The 18,449-nt window shown below is 41.5% G+C and overlaps 1 protein-coding gene across 1 annotated transcript in view; it reads left to right on the top strand.

The window, feature by feature from the left end:
- LOC144599769 (protein diaphanous homolog 1-like) overlaps positions 1 to 18,449 on the top strand; it is a 193,502-nt gene that overhangs the window by 155,266 nt on the left and 19,787 nt on the right. Inside the window, exon 16 of the mRNA XM_078411006.1 lies at positions 15,706 to 15,795. Coding sequence (XP_078267132.1) covers positions 15,706 to 15,795 — 90 coding nt within the window. The remainder of the gene's footprint in view (positions 1 to 15,705; positions 15,796 to 18,449) is intronic.

Genomic DNA, 18,449 nt, shown 5'->3' with positions numbered 1-18,449 from the left:
AAAACAGTCCCTTCGGCCTACCGAGACACGCTCTGACCAGCGACACTCCTACATAGACTATGGACAATTTAAAATTATACCAAGCCGATGAACCCACAAACCTGTGCGTCTTTGGAGTGTGGGAGGAAATGGGATATCCCTGAGAAAACCCACGCAGGTCACAGGAAAAACGTACAAACTCCGTACAAACAGCACCCGAAGTCAGGATCAAGCCCGGGTCTCTGGCACTTTAAGGCAGCAACTCTACAGCTGCTTCACTGTACTCACTTTCAATCCAAACTCAATAAAGCATTTCAATTGCAATACTAAGCCAAAAAGCACATGAAGTTTAAAAATTTTTTTGAAGATGTTACAAGATGAGATAAACCTATTCAGCCACAAAGACAAGAATAAACAGGACCATTCCTAAAAGCAGGTTTCTAATTGATGCCGTGGTATTTGTTTCCATCCTATCACCAACTAGAGAGCGGTCCTGAACTAACATCTACCTTATTAGAGAGCCTCGGACTATCTAGTTTGTTTTCAAGTAGATTAGGCATACTTTCAGCTTTAATCCTCAAAACATTGAATCCATAGAACAATAGAAACATAGAAAATAGGTGCAGTAGGAGGCCATTTGGCCCTTCGAGCCAGCATCGCCATTCATTGTGATCATGGCTGATCATTCACAATCAGTAACTGCCTTCTCCCCATATCCCCTGATTCCACTAGCCCCTAGAGCTCTAACTAACTCTCTCTTAAACACATCCAGCAAATTGGCCTCCACTGCCTTCTGTGGCAGAGAATTCCACAAATTCACAACTCTTGGGTGAAAAAGTTTTTTTCTCACCTCAGTTTTAAATGGCCTCCACTTTATTCTTAGACTGTGTCCCCTGGTTGTGGACTCTCCCAACATTGGGAACATTTTTTCTGCATCTAGCTTGTCTGGTCCTTTTATAATTTTATACGTCTCTATAAGATCCCCTCTCATCCTTCTAAACTCCAGTGAATACAAGCCCAGTCTTTCTAATCTTTCCTCACATGACAGTCCCTCCATCCCAGGGATTAATCTTGTGAACCTACGCTGCACTGCCTCAATAACAAGGACGTCCTTGCTCAAATTAGACCAAAACTGCACACAATACTCCAGATGTGATCTCACCAAGGCCCAACACAACTGCAGAAGGACCTCTTTGCTCCTGTACTCAAATCCTCTCGTTATGAAGGCCAACATGCCATTAGCTTTTTTCACTGCCTGCTGTACCTGCACACTTACATTCAGTGACTGGTGTACAAGGACATCAAGGTCTTGTTGCACTTTCCCTTTAGCTAATCTGACTCCATTGAGATAATAATCTGCCTCCTTGTTTTTGCCGCCAAAATGGATAACCTCACATTTATCTACATTATACTGCATCTGCCCAGTCACTCAACCTGTCCAAGTCACCCTGCAATCTCCTAACATCCTCTTCGTAGTTCACACTGCCACCCAGCTTTGTGTCATCCGCAAACCTGCTAGTGTTACTTCTAATTCTATCATCCAAATCATTAATATATATTGTAAATAGTTGTGGCCCCAGCACCGAGCCTTGCGGCACTTGGCTCTCCACTGCCTGCCATTCTGAAAAGGACCCATTTATTCCTACTCTTTGCTTCTTGTCTGCCAACCAATTCTCTATCCATTTCAGTACCCTAGCCCCCAATATCATGTGCTCTAATTTTGCTCACCAACCTCCCATGTGGGATCTTATCAAAGGCTTTCTGAAAGTCTAGATACACTGCATCCACTGGCTCTCCTTCATCCATTTTACTTGTCACATCCTCAAAAAATTACAGAAGATTAGTCAAGCAGGATTTCCCCTTCATAAATCCATGCTGGCTTGGACCAATCCTTTTACCGCTATCCAAATGCGCCATTATTACCTCTTTAATAATTGACTCCAGCACCTTCCCCACCATCCATAATCAGGCTAACTGGTCTATAATTCCCCGTTTTCTCTCTCGCTCCTTTCTTGAAAAGTGGGATAACATTAGCTACCCTCCAATCCACAGGAACTGATCCTGAATCTATTGAACATTGGAAAATGTTCACCAATGCATCCACGATTTCTAGAGCCACCTCCTTGAGTACCCTGAGATGCAAACCATCAGGCCCTGGGGATTTATCAGCCTTCAGTTCCATCAGTCTACCCAATACTATTTCTCGCCCAATGCAAATTTCTTTCAGTTCCTCTGTCTCCCTAGATCCTCTGTCCTCTAGTACATCTGGGAGAATGTTTGTGTCTTCCTTAGTGAAGACAGATCCGAAGTACCTGTTCAACTCTTCCGCCATTTCCTTGTTACCCATCATAATTTCACCCATTTCTGCCTTCAAGGGACTCACATTTGTCTTTACTAATCTTTTTCTCTTAACATACCTAAAGAAGCTTTTACTGTCCCTCTTTATATTCTTGGCCACATAACCTTTCACATCACAGCTGCAAATTCAGCAAGAAATAAGTAATTATTCAGATAGGATAATGCGTTGTTATCCATAAAGAACATTTTGAGTAACTTGCCCTCTAAATGCCATTTAATTTCAAGGGCATTTTTTTTTTGGAATTGGCAAAAGTGATTCATCCCACACATATTCTAAATATACCATCACTGTAGACTGTCTAGACAGCATTGACATTTGTGGGTGTCCTTCAAATGGTTTGAAGTAGTAAGTGCTTTCTGTCAGATTTACATGGCAAATTGATAAGTTATTACAGAGATTTTTGCTGCAGGTACAAGACTTCCAATGTAAGTTAATGAGTTGGCTCATTAGTATTGATTTATCAAGACCATTTTTAATAAGGTTTATGGTATTGATGATTTGCACCTCATATCCTCTTCATACTCAGGAGTGCAGAAGCCCTCATCTAATCTATGGAGTTCTTAGCAAAATTGCAAGCACGTTCTTGGGGTTTTTTGTAGGTGTTTGCTGTGTCTGTGTGAAGTCAGAATTTCTTCAAACGTTATGTGGACTTTCAAAAATCGCTGCTTTAGATTCCTTTTATTTTTGTTTCAGAGTGTTTTTGTTCAAACAGTAGCGATTTTATCACAGTTCACACTGCCACCCAGCTTTGTGTCATCCACAAACTTGCTAATGTTACTTCGAATTCCATCATCCAAATCCTTAATATATATTGTAAATAGTTGCGGCCTCAGCACCGAGCCTTGCGGCACTCCACTCTCCACTGTCTGCCATTCTGAAAAGGACCCGTTTATTCCTACTCTTTGCTTCCTGTCTGCCAACCAATTCTCTATCCATGTCAATACCCTACCCCCAATACCATGTACTCTAATTTTCTTCATCATCCTCCCGTGTGGTACCTTATCAAAGGCTTTCTGAAAGTCTAGATACACTACATCCACTGGCTCTCCTTCATCCATTTTACTTGTCACATCCTCAAAAAATTCCAGAAGATTAGTCAAGCAGGATTTCCTCTTCATAAATCCATGCTGACTTGGACCAATCCTTTTACCGCTATCCGAATGCGCCATTATTACCTCTTTAATAATTGACTCCAGCATCTTCCCCACCACCGATGTCAGGCTAACTGGTCTATAATTCCCTGTTTTTTCTCTCGCTCCCTTCTTGAAATTGTTTTCCTTTTTAATGCATTCTGCATATCCTTGGTCTCTGCTCTCTGAGCGTAAAGCAAATCCCTAATCAGATTCATAATTATTTCCGAATGTTAACCAACCTCTTGTTTGCTTTGGGATCTGTGGAGAATATTCCATCACACTTGTGGCAGGTGAAAGACCTTGGGGTGCCAGAATACCCAGCCTTGGTCTTGTTGCTGATCCTGGTGAACTTTTGCTCAATGGCTTCACCATCCCTATGCTGGAGAAATTAGTAATGGTAATGCTACTGAAAGTCAGAGTTAGATTCTCTCTTATTGGAGATATTCTTTCATTCATGCTATAATGGAACTCCTCAGGCTACTGAGGAGTTTGCAAGTTGAAAATTGTGCATTTCTTTTGTAAACTTGCCTGCTTATGCCTTCAAGATGGAAGAAAGGTAATGGATGAAGCACAATGCTGCCACACAGCACCAGAGATCCGTATTGAATGCTGACCATAGGAGTTTGCACGTTTTCCCTGTGACTGTGTGGGTTTTCTACGGGTGCTCCGGTTTCCACTCACATGCAAAGACGTGCGCGTTTGTAGGTTAATTGACCTCTGTAAGTTGCCCTCGTGTGGGGAGTACACTATAGACAGCTCAATTGTAATCATGTATCGTCTTTCCGCTAACTGGATAGCAAGCAACAAAAATTTATTTTCACTGTACCTCAGAACAGGTGACAATAAACTAATGACTGACTGCTGCACAGTGAGGGGTTCTCTTGTTGAGAGACAGTGTTAACCAGAAGCTTTATCTACCCCTCCTGGGTGAATGGAAATTATCTCCGTGTTAACTTGGCTCAATGGCATCAATTGTTTTCTCTTGGCTGTCATAACCACAGTTTGTGCAGCTGAAGGATAAACATGGGAAGTCCTCTCCTACACCTTGACAACATTTATCTTCAAAATAACCAATTACCTCGTCATTATCACTTTGTTATTTATAGAGCCTTACAGAGCACATTTCTCATTTCATATATATGATGATTACACTAAGAAACTGCTTCATTGCGAAGTATTTTTGATGTCCAGAAAAACAAAGTAGAAATCTATGGTATTTATTTTCCTTTCATCCAACTATCTAATTTGTTTTTATCGGAATTTATTGACTCTGCTTTAATCGTGTCTAGTCGCAGAAGTTTTTATTCTGACAACACACATGCCACCCCACACACCGTCCCTTTTCATGGCAATCATTGTCTTTCATTGTAATTTCATTAATCGGTGGGACTTAACTTTCATCAGTCATAGTGCTTCATAACCTTAAATACGATTGAGCAGTCTATTATTGCTCCTCTTGGCTTGTGAAAAGATTATGTTCCCTTTCTATCTTTATAGCTGTAAAGTTCAACAAAAATGTTCATAAATCTACAATCATCCCTTTTAAAGCCGCTGCTTCAATATGATATATGGATCCCCAAAACTTCAACAGTTTTGCAAGTCCAGGCTAAGGTCTAGTTTTTTTCTTCCTTTTCTTTTTTTATTCTCATCTCCCTTCCGATTTTGCCTGAAGTGAAGCCAAAGAAGTTGACAGGGGATATGTTCATGGTATTTAAGGCATTGACATTTCTTAGTGATTGATGTGCATTCTGAAACAGGCCTAGACCAATATTTTACTCCGCCTTTCAAGGAGGAATGGTGGAATGTTTGTAATTTCAGCTCTCAGTTGATTTTGAGGTAGTCTTCCGCCATCGTGGTTATGTTCATAAGTCATCAGAGCAGAAGTAGGCCATTCGGCCCATCAACAATACTCTGCCATTCAATCAAGGCTGATCTATCTTTTCCTCTCAACCCTATTCTCCTGCCTTCTCCTCATAACCCTTGACACCCTTACTAATCAAGAATCTGTCAATCTCCACCTTAACAAAACCCACTGACTTGGCCTCCACCACCATCTTAATAGCTGGGGGGGATGGTGAAAGAGGGGAGGGGGTGGGAGGGGAGAACATGGGCAGAACCTACACAGTGAACGGTAGGGCTCTGGGGAATTTTGTAGAGCAGAGGAATCTACGAGTATGGGTGCATAGTTTGTTGAGAGTGGCATGATAGGTAGAAAGGGTGGTCAAAAAGGCTTTTGGCACATTGGCCTTCATCAGGCAATAGACAATAGAGAATAGGTGCAGGAGTAGGCCATTCGGCCCTTCGAGCCAGCACCACCATTCAATGTGATCATGGCTGATCATTCTCAATCAGTACCCCTTTCCTGCCTTTTCCCCATACCCCCTGACTCCGCTATCCTGAAGAGCTCTATCTAGTTCTCTCTTGAATGCATTCAGAGACTTGGCCTCCACTGCCTTCTGAGGCAGTGAATTCCACAGATTTACAACTCTGACTGAAAACGTTTTTCCTCATCTTCGTTCTAAATGGCCTACCCCTTATTCTTAAACTGTAGCCCCCTGGTTCTGGACTCCCCCAACATTGGGAACATGTTTCCTGCCTCTAACGTGTCCAACCCCTTAATAATCTTATATGTTTCGATAAGATCCCCTCTCATCCTTCTAAATTCCAGTGTATACAAGCCTAGTTGCTCCAGTCTTTCAACATACAACAGTCCCGCCATTCCGGGAATTAACCTAGTAAACCTACGCTGCACGCCCTCAATAGCAAGAATATCCTTCCTCAAATTTGGAGACCAAAACTGCACACAGTACTCCAGTGGCAGTCTCACTAGGGCCCTATACAACTGCAGAAGGACCTCTTTGCTCCTATACTCAACTCCTCTTGTTATGAAGGCCATCATTCCATTGGCTTTCTTCACTGCCTGCTGTACCTGCATGCTTCCTTTCAGTGACTGATGCACTAGGACACCAAGATCTCGTTGTACGTCCCCTTTTCCTAACTTGACACCATTCAGATAATAATCTGCCTTCTTATTCTTACCACCAAAGTGGATAACCTCACACTTATCCACATTAAACTGCATCTGCTATGCATCTGCCCACTTACACAACCTGTCTAAGTCACCCTGCAACCCCATAGCATTTTCCTCACAGCTCACACTACCACCCAGCTTTGTATCATCTGCAAAAAATCTTTGTATCATAATTTACTAAATCTGAGCATTGAGTATAGAAGTTGGGAGGTCATGTTGCAGTTCTAAAAGACATTGGTGAGGCCGCATTTAGAGTATTGTGTTTAGTTTTGGGCACCAGGTTAGAGGAAATATGTTGTCAAGCTGGAGAGGGTGCAGGGATGATTTACGAGGATGTTGCCAGAACTCGAGGGCCTGAGCTATGGGAAGAGGTTGAGCAGGCTGGGACTCCTTGGAGTGTAGGAGGATAAGGATGATGGTGCGGGTTTGAAAATTAATTGGCCTCTGTAAAATTGTAACCAGTATATAGGGAGTGGATGCAAAAGTGGGGGTAACATAGAACTAGTGTGGGCCGAAGGGCCCGTTTCTATGCTGTATCTCTTTAAAGATGCCATAAAATTAAATCGTCCCTCTGGCCTGGCATTGTACCATCGTGTTTTTCTGTCGCAGAATGTATGCAGTACATTATTTAGGGCTGCTTTGTTGAATTTACTGCAGCCTATCTTCATCAATGCTGCTTTTGCTAACCCTTCCATATTTCACTGCTGAACATGGTTGCTAAGTAACAGTCCCCAGGTGCCTTAAAGGCAGGCTGGCTGTTGCCTGCATCGACTGGGCAAAGCCTTGTACTGCATGTATAAATTATGGGGGAGTGCAGATTCATCAACCAGATTTAGTAAAGACGTGGGATTTTTTTTTGCTGATTAGCAAACTAGCTATTATTAATCTGACATATCCTGCTGACTAATATATCTTGTCTCCAGAATATATCTGTTTTCAAACAAATTACGAGCACACACTGGATCAGGAAAGATTTCTGACAGCATAATAATTGCATGATTTTGTTTTTCATAATCACTGTGCAGAACACACACGCACACACATCCGGAATCAACCATTTAACTTCCTGCACCCACTATCTGAGTTCATTATGAACATGCATTATAATTTACAGTCAGAGCCTTTTTCCCAAGATGGAAATGTCCAACACTAGAGAGCATAGCTATAAGGTGAGAAGTGAAATCTATTGGAAATGTGCAGGGCAAGTCTTTTTACAGAGAGAATGGTGGGGGCCTGAAATGCATTGCCAAGGGTGGTGGTGGCTGTAGATATGATGGTGGTGTTTAAGCGTTTTTTTGAACACTGAATACTTTAGCACAGGTAGCCCATTCCTTCTCCCCAGTGATGCTGCCTGTGCCGCTGAGTTACTCCAGCATTTTGTGTCAGCACAGGTAGATTTTTATGGTGAAATACGCCTCTGCCTTCAATGCACCAGCTCAACCTTTAGTTGGTTAAGGAAGATCAAGACTTCAATCTGACATAATGCCAAGACCATCTCTTATCGACCTGCACATGATCCATATCCCACCATTCCCTGCATATTCATATGCTTATCCAAATGTCTCTTAAATGACACCATCACACTAGCCTCAACCCTACCGCAGGCAGCGAGTTCCAGGCACTCACTATCCTCTGTTTAAAAACACTTGCCCCTCACATATCTTTACATGCTTGGATGCTTCAAAGCAAATGGAGTACTATTGCGACCATTTTGTACAATAGGAAATGTGGAATAAATATTGGCCAGCACTCTTGTGGATAACTCCCAGGCAAAATGGTGATATTGTATCTTTCACAGATGCTTGAGAGAGAAAAATGGGTGTTAGTTTAAAGTCTCATCCAAAACCATCACCTTCAGCAGTGCACCATTTCCTACTCTTGAGCATCACTCCAGACGTTTGTGCTCAGACAGCTGCTGTTATCCTTAGTACTGACTCGAACAAGATAAGTACTGTGATTGATGCAAACATATTTTAAACAGGAAATAGAGCTTGTTGCTGTTGGTAAATGCCTTATGCATTCCAGATACAGAATAACTGCTGTCAGATAGTTTTGGTGTGAGGGAAATTTTTTGATGGATCTGCAATGGTTTCAAGAAGACTTAAAACAAAAGAGATTCATGTTTTCTTGTTAGATTTCTTTTTTAACACCAAGAAATAATTGACTTCTAATTCCGTGCAAGAAACATGCAATTCCCAGGTTTGAAAAAAAACAGTGAACTTCAGTTAATTCCCTTTCAAACAAAACTAAATGTAATCTGTTTCTTTGATCTGACAGTGTATGCAGCCAGAGGTGTGAGTGAGAGGCCTTTGTCACACACGGTCAAGTATCAAGTTATAAAAAGACAATTATGTGGAGGTAGTCAAAGTAAATTATTGGTAAAAAAATAATAATTTATTAATTTATCGGGAGCTGAGCATTACTGGCATTATCCTTGAGAAAAGGCTCTGCTGCAGCCCAATCAAATGGGAAAATTGTGCTAACTGTGGCAGCAGTTCCAAAGGGAACTGTTCATGTGTATGTCTCGACTTTACTTGAACCCTGTCTGTTCCTGGTGGTGCTGATTGACGGACATGATTGTTACGATACTTTGTCGTTATACACAGCACGGACTCTGACCACTGAGAGACCCAACCTAGTGTTGACAAAAAGCGTTCAGCCTATCATCATGCATGCTCTGTCTGAATGAAAGATTAATCAAATTTATTCCCCATGCAAGCTTCAACAGCGTGGCTCCAAAATATCCTCTTGAATTACACAATTGGGCAGCGGTAGATTTGCTGCCTCACAGTGCCAGAGATCTGTGTTCAATCCTACGGTGCTTGCCTGTACAGAGTTTGTATGTTCTCCCTGTGACCGTGTGGGTTTTCTTCGGGTGCTCTGCTTTCTTCCCACATTCCAAAGATGTGCAAGTTTATAATTGGCTTCTATTGTCCTTAGTGTGTAGTATAGAACTAGTGAAAGGGTGATCGCTGGTCGACAGACTTGGTGGGCCTTAGGGCCTGTTTTCACACTATATCTCTAAGCTAAGCTGAGTACATTTTTAATTACCTTTCGAAAACTCCTGATGAAATCTAATTCTGCCAACCCTTTGCGGCTCATAGTCCCATCCAGAACGGACACAAGGCCTTCAACCCAGCTAGTCCATACCGAGCAGGATGCACCATCTGAGCTAGTCCCATTTGTCGGCATTTGGTCCATATTCCTCTAAACCTTTCCTTTCCTGGTACCTGTATAAGTGTCTTTCAAAAGTTGTTATAGTTCCTGTCTCAACTAGCTCTGGCAGTTCGTTCCATGTACCCACCACCCTCTGAGTGTAAATGTTGACCCTTGGGTTCCTATCTCGGCCCTCCCGCCTTAAACCAAAGTCCCCTGGTTCTTGATTTTCCTCCACAGGGTAAAAGACTGTAGATTCACCCTATCTATTCCCTTCATGATTTTATATTCCTTTATAAGATCGCCCCTCAGCCTGCATTCCAAGGAATAAAGTTCAAGCCTGCCCAACCTCGCCCTCTTGCTCAGGCACTCTTGTCATAGCAAAATCTTCATAAATCTGTCACTACCGCTGCTACTTCCACCACCACAGTAATCACTGCCACCACTGACCTTTACCTGCATTACGGCCGCGACAAGTGACTGCGCGGATCCTCGCCTCTCCCCTCACCTGGATAACAGGTCCAGTTCCAGACCGAAAATCTGAAGAAGGGTCTAGACCCGAGACAGCACCTGTTCTCCAGAGATGTTGCCTGACCCGCTAAGATACTCCAGCCATTTGTTGTAGCTGTTTGTTTCTGCTATGTACACAACAATAACCCCTTACTTGGTTATAGCAGACAATTGGCAATAACGGACACCAGTCCCTGCCCCCTCCCCCCCCCCCCCCCCTAATGGTCTGTTATAACAAAGGTTTACTGTACTGGTGTTCTCTTTCTTCATTTTTGGACCCAACTATTGACTGATAGAAATTGGCAGCCTTGTTGGGGAATTTCAGCTATGAGTTGAAGCGACTCTGCTTGGAAAGAGAAGGTTGAGAGGACTTTTAACTGAAGCATAAACATTTGTGGCTAGCATCTATCTTTCACTCAAAATAGTTATGACCTAAAATGAAATGCAAGTCATAATGGTAGAAACAAAATCAATAAGTCTTTTCAAAGGGGAATTTAGCAGGCATTTCAGGTAGAATTATTTGCAGAGCTATAGGAAAAGACATGGAAATGCAACTGGCAGGATCATTCTTCTTGGCGCTGGTTCAGACTCGGTTGGCTTAATACCCTCGCGGTAATGATTATGAAATGAGTCATATTTTTCCCCTCAACTGATTTTATACAAGTGCATGTTCTTACAGGAGTTGCAAATCAGAAAGCTTAAGAGCCTCCGGTAACCTTATCCTGCTCTCCTCATCCAGATGCATCAATGCCAGTTCCCGCAACTGAACCTTCACAATTCAATTGTGCACATCAAGAATAGAAAATTTACAGTCTGGAACCTTTCAGATCTCGGGACCAGATTTGACAGCTCCGTCAAGGCTAATCTTGAGCACAAAATATGTTTTTGCTGCAAGAATCCACTCGAAGCAGCTTATGCTAAATGTTCCAAAACTGAGGTTGCCTGAAATTGGGTTTGTGCCATGAATAACAGAAGTTGTGCAGTGAAACTCAATACCCCTGTGGAGCAGAGGCAGCTCAATTTGCTTTTTTTTAACCTTGAGAATCGGAGTAGCCTTTTGTTTAAAACCAGTTCGTTTCTAGGTTAGAAGGATAGTTTGTAATTGTGGGGTACCCTCTAATTACAGCTTGCACCCATTATCACCATGGCGCTCGCAGTGTGCGGAAAGCGATAGCCGACAGATGGATAACACGGTTGGGACTGTCTGGGTAATCCTCCATGGAGAACGGCATTCTCAGATTGCTATCAAAAATGTCATTGTAATTTGGTCATTTGGTGACATATGGAACATTTCTCTGTTCATGGAAAATCCAATCCAATACCTTTTTGGCTTGTATTGCAAGAATGCCGCTGTTGCCCCTAAGGTGCAATCACAGTAGGTTGTTCCCTCATAGGAACGCTATTATTTTGTAAGGAATAGAGTCATACAGTGTGGAAGCAGGCTCTTCAGCCCAACCTGCCCGCACCGACCAACATGTCCCATCTACACTAGTCCCATCTCCCTGCGTTTTGCCCATATTTCTCTAAACCTGTGCTATCCACGTACCTGTCTAAATGTTTTTTTTAACTTTGCAAAAGTAGCTGCTTCAACTACCTCCTTCAACAGCTAATTCCATACATCCACCACCCTTTGTGTGAAAAAGTCACCTCTCAGATTCCTATTAAATTTCCCCCCCCTCACCTTAAACCTATGTCCTCTGGTTCTCAATTCCCCTTCTCTGGGCAAGAGATTCTGTGCGATCTATTCCTCTCATGAATTTGTACACCTCAATAAGATCACCCCTCATCCTCCTGCGCTCCAAGGAATAGAGTCCTAACCTGCTCAACTCTTCCTATAGCTCAGGCCCTCGAGACCTGGCAACATCTTCGTAAATCTTCTCTGCACCCTTTCTAGCTTGACATCATTCCTATATCATAATGCCCAGAAATGAACACAATACTCTAAACAATAGCTTAAAGCTAACTTGTAAACGTGGATTTGTGTGTTCTTCCAGGGACCTGACTACACTTGGCAGAGCGTCTTCTCTCAGAGTGTAGCCTAGCTTACGTAGCTTGTGTAATTGGCAAACCCTTGTCCCGAAGACAGAAAATGATAGGAATGGAATGAAAATAGCTTTCTCTTTTTAGCTCCTCTAATGAAGTTACAAACGTGCAGGTTTAACTTCTCTTTCAATGCTATTAATTTCTATGCCTTTGTGATGGTATTTGTCAGAGGCAAATATGAAATGTGAAATAATACTCATTGGACATTGACTAGCATGAGGCGGCACAGTGGCGCAACCGTACTGCTGCTGCCTATAAAGGGCCTGTCCCACTTAGGCAATTTTTTAGGCGAGTGCCGGCGACTGTCAAAGTCGTAGCAGATCGCCAAAAGTTTATTTTACCCTACGACAATGACCACGACAATGCCGAGTCAGGTCGATACAAATTACCTTTTTTGTGAAACTAGCACCTGGGTAAGAGATTACACTGTCTTCGGAAACATCGCAAAATTCCCGTGCTTAAAAATGCTTCTCCGGCATCCTAATTTTCGCAGAAATCACTGACAAGTCTGTAATTACTTGAGAGTTTTAAATATATAACATCTCGCCCGGGTTACTTGAAAACCAAGCTTCACGGATTGACTTCCAGTTTACTAATAGCAGTATTAAGAAATTTAATTTTAAACGTGGTTAAATGGATTCTTGTGCGGAGTATGGGCATTCTTTGAAAATGTACTGGAGATGCATATCTGGTTTCTGGGTTGCATATCTGGGTTGGGAGCCTACTTTTAAAGTAATCGCTTATGGCCATAAACATCGTGAAATTCCCACGCTTACCAAACCGTCAAACTGTCGCCTCCAATCTACCAGTCAAATGTCCTGACGGTAAATAAATTGGTTAAACACAAGTATTTTATGGTATCTTCAAATGATTTTACTTAATTTAATATTACATGCTTCTAAATGCATCTGCGACAACCTAGCAAACCTGGGGATGGCATGCGACAGCGCCCGCAATAAGAAACGATACCTGGCGACAAGCCAGCTGTCGCTGAGAAATTTCTATCCGGAAAATTTCTCAGCGACGCACCGAGATCCACTAGGATTCTTTGAAGACTACTCACGATCATGCCCGCGACACCACGGCAAACTGGCGGCGACAGCCTAGTCGCCGGCAGTCGTCTTAAAATCGCCTAAGTGGGACAGGCCCTTTACAGTGCCACTGACCCGGGTTTAATCTTGACTGCGAGTTTGTACATTCTCCCTGTGAACACATGGGTTTTCTCTGCGCGCTCTGGTTTCCTCCCTAAGACATACAACTTTGTAGGTTAATTGACTGCGATAAAATTATAAATTGTCCCCAGTGTGTAGGATAGTGCTAGTTAGTATACAGGGTAATAGTTGGCACGGACCAAAGACCTTGTTTCCTTGTTGTATTTCTATGCTGCATTGCATTTGACACTAAAATGTTAACCAAGGTCACATAAAGCTTTTTTTTTCAAATACTAATTGATCTCTAAATTTCCATCATTTTCATGCTATTAGAAAGTTTTCCTGATTTTTTTTCACTGATTTACTTTCTTCGAAAGAACATGACACTACAGATGTTTCTGGCAGAACAGATGATTAAAAATGCAGCCTTATTAAATTAGATTTGCACTCTTCTTCCATGAGACATATAATATTATTTTAGGACACAGTGCTGGAGTAACCCGTAGTTACATAAAACATTGTATTTCCAGATGTAGGCGTAAAAATCTGCAGATGCTGGAATCTTACATAGAAAGAAAACTGGTGGAGTAACTCAGTGGAGCACATGGATAGGCAACGTTTCGAGTCAAGACCTTTCTTCGGACTCAGAGTATTATTTGAATCTGCTTTGTTTCCAGAAATATATATAAATACGCTGAATCTTTTGGTATAGAGATCTTTCTTGGTCAGAGGCAATTGTGCTGTGATGCACTTTTTAAATCATCAAATGCTTCACCAAATGGCAGAGTAAATGCTCCATTAGTTGATTGTCCCAAAATGCTCGGTTCCATTTCCTGTGTCTGATATCTGCTTTGATTTGGGAAGTGACATTTGTGCACATTGAATCAGAACTGGAAAGGGGAATCTTCTGTTGATCCTTTCATTCTTACAATGCAGTGATTAAAAGTGGAAAGAAGGGTCCCAACCTGAAACGTTGCTTATCCATGTCCTCCAGAGATGCTGCCTGACCCACTGAGTTACTTCAGTAGTTTTCTTTCTATGTAAGATTCCAGCATCTGCAGCTCCTTGTGTCTACATCTGGAAATACAATGCGTTGTGTAACTGCAGCTTGAAGCACTGCTCTTGACCATCGCCTCAAGCAGTTGACAGTCACTGTACCTTGGTATACTAGGTATATCAAATAATATAAATGCTAGAAATCTGAAATCAAAGCAGAACAATGCAAAAAGCCATCAGTTCAGGCAGCATCTGAAGGAAGAGAAAATTATTTCATATTGCAACTCTAATGAAAGATCCTTCGCCTTCAACATGACCTCTGGTTCTACCTGCACAGATGCTGTCTGGCCCGCTGAGTAATTCTAGCATTTTCTTATGCAGCAGTGCAAGGTTTTGTAATTTGGTCGGCGCCAGAAACGTGACAACTATTGTATACCATCTTGGTGAGGTCTACTATACGATTTTACCGGATTGTATGCAAAACAAAGTATTTCACTGTACCCAGATACATGTGACAATAAAGTACCATTGAATTGTGCTTGTTCAATGAGATATAATTGATCAGCAAAATAATTCCAATGGTTCTATAGTACTTTATTGTCGCATGTACATAGCTACAATGAAATTCTTTTTTCTTGCAATTTAGTAAAATCTCACTATACATAGTCATATCCAAATCCAAGTGTAAAAATATTAGGCTAGATTGAAAAGGATATAGTCCAAATGCATAAAATGGAATGGAATTAGTGCAGATGGGAAGAATAGTTGGCATGGACATGATGGGCCAAAGGACCTGGTTCTGAGCTGTACAACACTATGATTTTATAAGCATTAAAACAATTGATTTGTTGAAAGGCAGTGTCATTTTGTAACTTCTGTATTCTGGAGATTTATGCAGAACTAGGAATATATTTGCTCAACACATCGATGGAAATATTTTCATTGTTGGACTTTAATTCTACTATGTTTGGCTCTTTCCGAAGGTTAACTTGGAATCAAGTCCTTGTAATTCTTGTTAGCTTGATAAATCTGTAGATTTGTCTTCTCATGTGGCTGCCTATATTTGTGCCTGGCATCTGATACTTGTCGATAGACACAAATTGCTGGAGTAACTCAGTGGGTCAGGAGGCATCTCCAGAGAAAAGGAATAGGTGACGTTTTGGGACGGAAACCTTCCTCAGTCTTAGTCTGAGGAAAGGTCCAGACCCGAAACGTTACCTATTCCTTTTCTCTAGAGATACTGCCTAAGCCATTGAGTTACTCCAGCATTTTGAGTCAATCTTTGGTATAAACCAGCATTTGCAGTTCCTACTACATATCTGATTCTCATCTTTCTTCTGTGCACAGAGGGTGACGAGACGGGCGTGATGGACAGTCTAATGGAAGCCCTTCAATCTGGAGCTGCCTTCAGGCGAAAGAGAGGTCCACGGCAAGCAGGTAAGGATGAAACCTACACTTAATATCCACAGTGCAATTAAATTTAAATTGCACGCTCTTTTGTAAGAAATTAAACCATCGGAAAGGATTATTTGAAGTATCGTGTGAAATTTCTTTATCTTCGTAGCCTTGTTTTGACCAGAGAATAGGAAAGATACGCAGTACTTCCCATTGCCCATGAGACAAGCAAATTCAGCGCAAAATATCTATGTAAAAGCACAGTCCTGTAGGACTTTGAAAAATATTGTTCCTTTATGGATTCTGATCGTGATTCATTTAGCAATTTCACATTGTTAACCTATTTCAGGATTAAGTTGCAAACACTAGATTAAGTAAATATTTATCAAGTGACCAGGTAATTATCCAGTTTTATTTATTTTTAATAATTTTTAATTTTTTAATAATTGCTTATGAACAGCCCCTCCAACCAGCTATGCATTCAAATTCAAATTGATTGGAATGTTAGCCACTCTTGCATTTTAAATCCTTAACCTTCTTACCTAACAATTATCTTCCAGTCTAATTTGTGAAGTTCTTGCTTTGAGGGCAAGCATTCCAGATTGGCACTACTCTTGGGGTGAAGAGCGTTAGAAACAGGAGCAAGTGTAGGTCATTTGGGTCCACGAGATTGCTGCATGGTTGGTGGCTTTAAAACAATTTTCTCACTGATCACAAAACCCTTGATTTCCCTGATGTATATATTTTTTTAATCTCTGCCTTGAGCATGCTAAATGACTCCGTTCCACAGCTGTGTGGAGTACAGCAGTCCCAAAGTTCACTCCCCTCCATGTGAAATTCCCTCATCACAATCAGAAATAGGTAACCCTTTGTTCAGACTCTGACACTCCCACTCCCCCACTCCTTCTATTCCCCACCTTCCTCCCCCCCAACCAAGTCTACCTTCATGAAATAAGATATCATCTCCACTGTGATACCTCTCATTTACAGACAGCAGCGTAAGTTTATTTTTTGGTGTGAATCTTCAGGTTTATTTTGAATGTAAGAATTTTAGGAGTTAGACGTTTCAAAAGTCTGACAGTTAACTTCAGTTTGATCCATTCGTTTGAATGAGGTAAATGTTTATAATACTTCACTCTTACAGCATTTTAAGCACAGCAATGTCGTTACAGCCCATCTCTGGAACAAGGAACATTCTGGTCAATTGTTTCCTGTCTTTATCATTGATATGGTGTTTGTGCTTTGAACCAATAATTTCCAAAGTCCACAAAACCTTTCCATGCACTTGCATTCTTTTTGTCACCCCAAAGTGAACAGGAAGTATGCACACCTAGAATTTAGCACAATTAAATACTTTGAAGAACCAATGAAAAGTTTAACAGGAATAGTGAGGAAAAGCATCATTATGTAAAGAATACATTTCTAAAGGTTATGCAGGCTAATATGATCTTGCGTGCAAATTAGTACATATCTAAAAAGATTTTTCAGACCCTGGACTTTATAAATAGAGCATGATGATAAAGGAATGTAAGGGTATAATGTAGAGCCTCCATAAATCATAATATTGTGGCTACAGTTGGTGTCTGCCTCAAAGGAACAATGAAAAGCCCGAGAGAACGAACAGAAAAGATTTAATGGAGGGGTCCCAAGACTGATTGAACAATGAATCCTGAGTGAGCAGTGAGCTCCTATTAGATAACTGGAAACAAGCTCCATTTTGTTTTGGCAGAGGGCTCAGATTTTTCAAGGATGTTGCCAGGACTTGAGTTTGAGTTCAATTTATTGTCACGTGCACCGAGCTTTTCAAAAGTGAAAAGCTTTTGTTGCGTGCTTACCAGTCAGCGGAAAGACAATACATGATTACAGTCAAGCCACCCACTGTTACAGATACAGGATAAAAGGAATATTGTGAATTATGTTTAATGCAAGATAAAGCCAGTAAAACTTGTGGGCCTATCGTAGATGGGGATCATGGTTGGCATGGATGTTGGAGCGTAGGGCCTGTTTCTGTGCTGTATGATGCTATGACCCTATTTGGAGGATAGAAAAAATGCCACATTTTTTCACAGGTTGTTTGAATACCTGCACTGAATCGTGTTTGCCTTAAGGGCCTGTCCCACTTAGGCGATTTTTTAGGCGACTGCCAGCAACTGTCTTAAGTCGTAGCAGATTGCCAAAATTTTCTTTTACCCTACGACAATGACCACGACAATGCCGAGTCAGGTCGATACAAGTTACTTTTTTTGTGAAAATGGCATCTGGCTAAGAGAAACACCGTCTTCAGAAACATCGCGAAATTCCCACGCTTATCAATGCTTCTCCGACGTCCTAATTTTCGCTGAAATCACTGACAAGTCTGTAATTACTTGAGAGTTTTGAAGTATAACATCTTGATTGGGTTACTTGAAAACCAAGCTTCATGGTAACAAGGCATAAACTGGATTGACTTCCAGTTTACTAATAGCCGTATTAAGAAATTTAATTTTAAACGTGGTTAAATGGAATTTTGTGCGGAGTGTGGGCATTCTTTGAAAATGTACGGGAGATGCATATCTGGTTTCTGGGTTGCATATGTGGGTTGGGAGCCTACTTTAAAAGTAATCGCTGATGGCCATAAACATCGTGAAATTCCCACGCTTACCTGACCGTCAATCTGTCACCTCCAATCTACCTGTCAAATGTCCTGACGGTAAATA

This window comes from Rhinoraja longicauda, chromosome 14 (genome assembly GCF_053455715.1).
Source record: "Rhinoraja longicauda isolate Sanriku21f chromosome 14, sRhiLon1.1, whole genome shotgun sequence".
Taxonomy (NCBI): Eukaryota; Metazoa; Chordata; class Chondrichthyes; order Rajiformes; family Arhynchobatidae; genus Rhinoraja; species Rhinoraja longicauda.
This window is presented reverse-complemented; position numbering and strand designations above follow the sequence as displayed.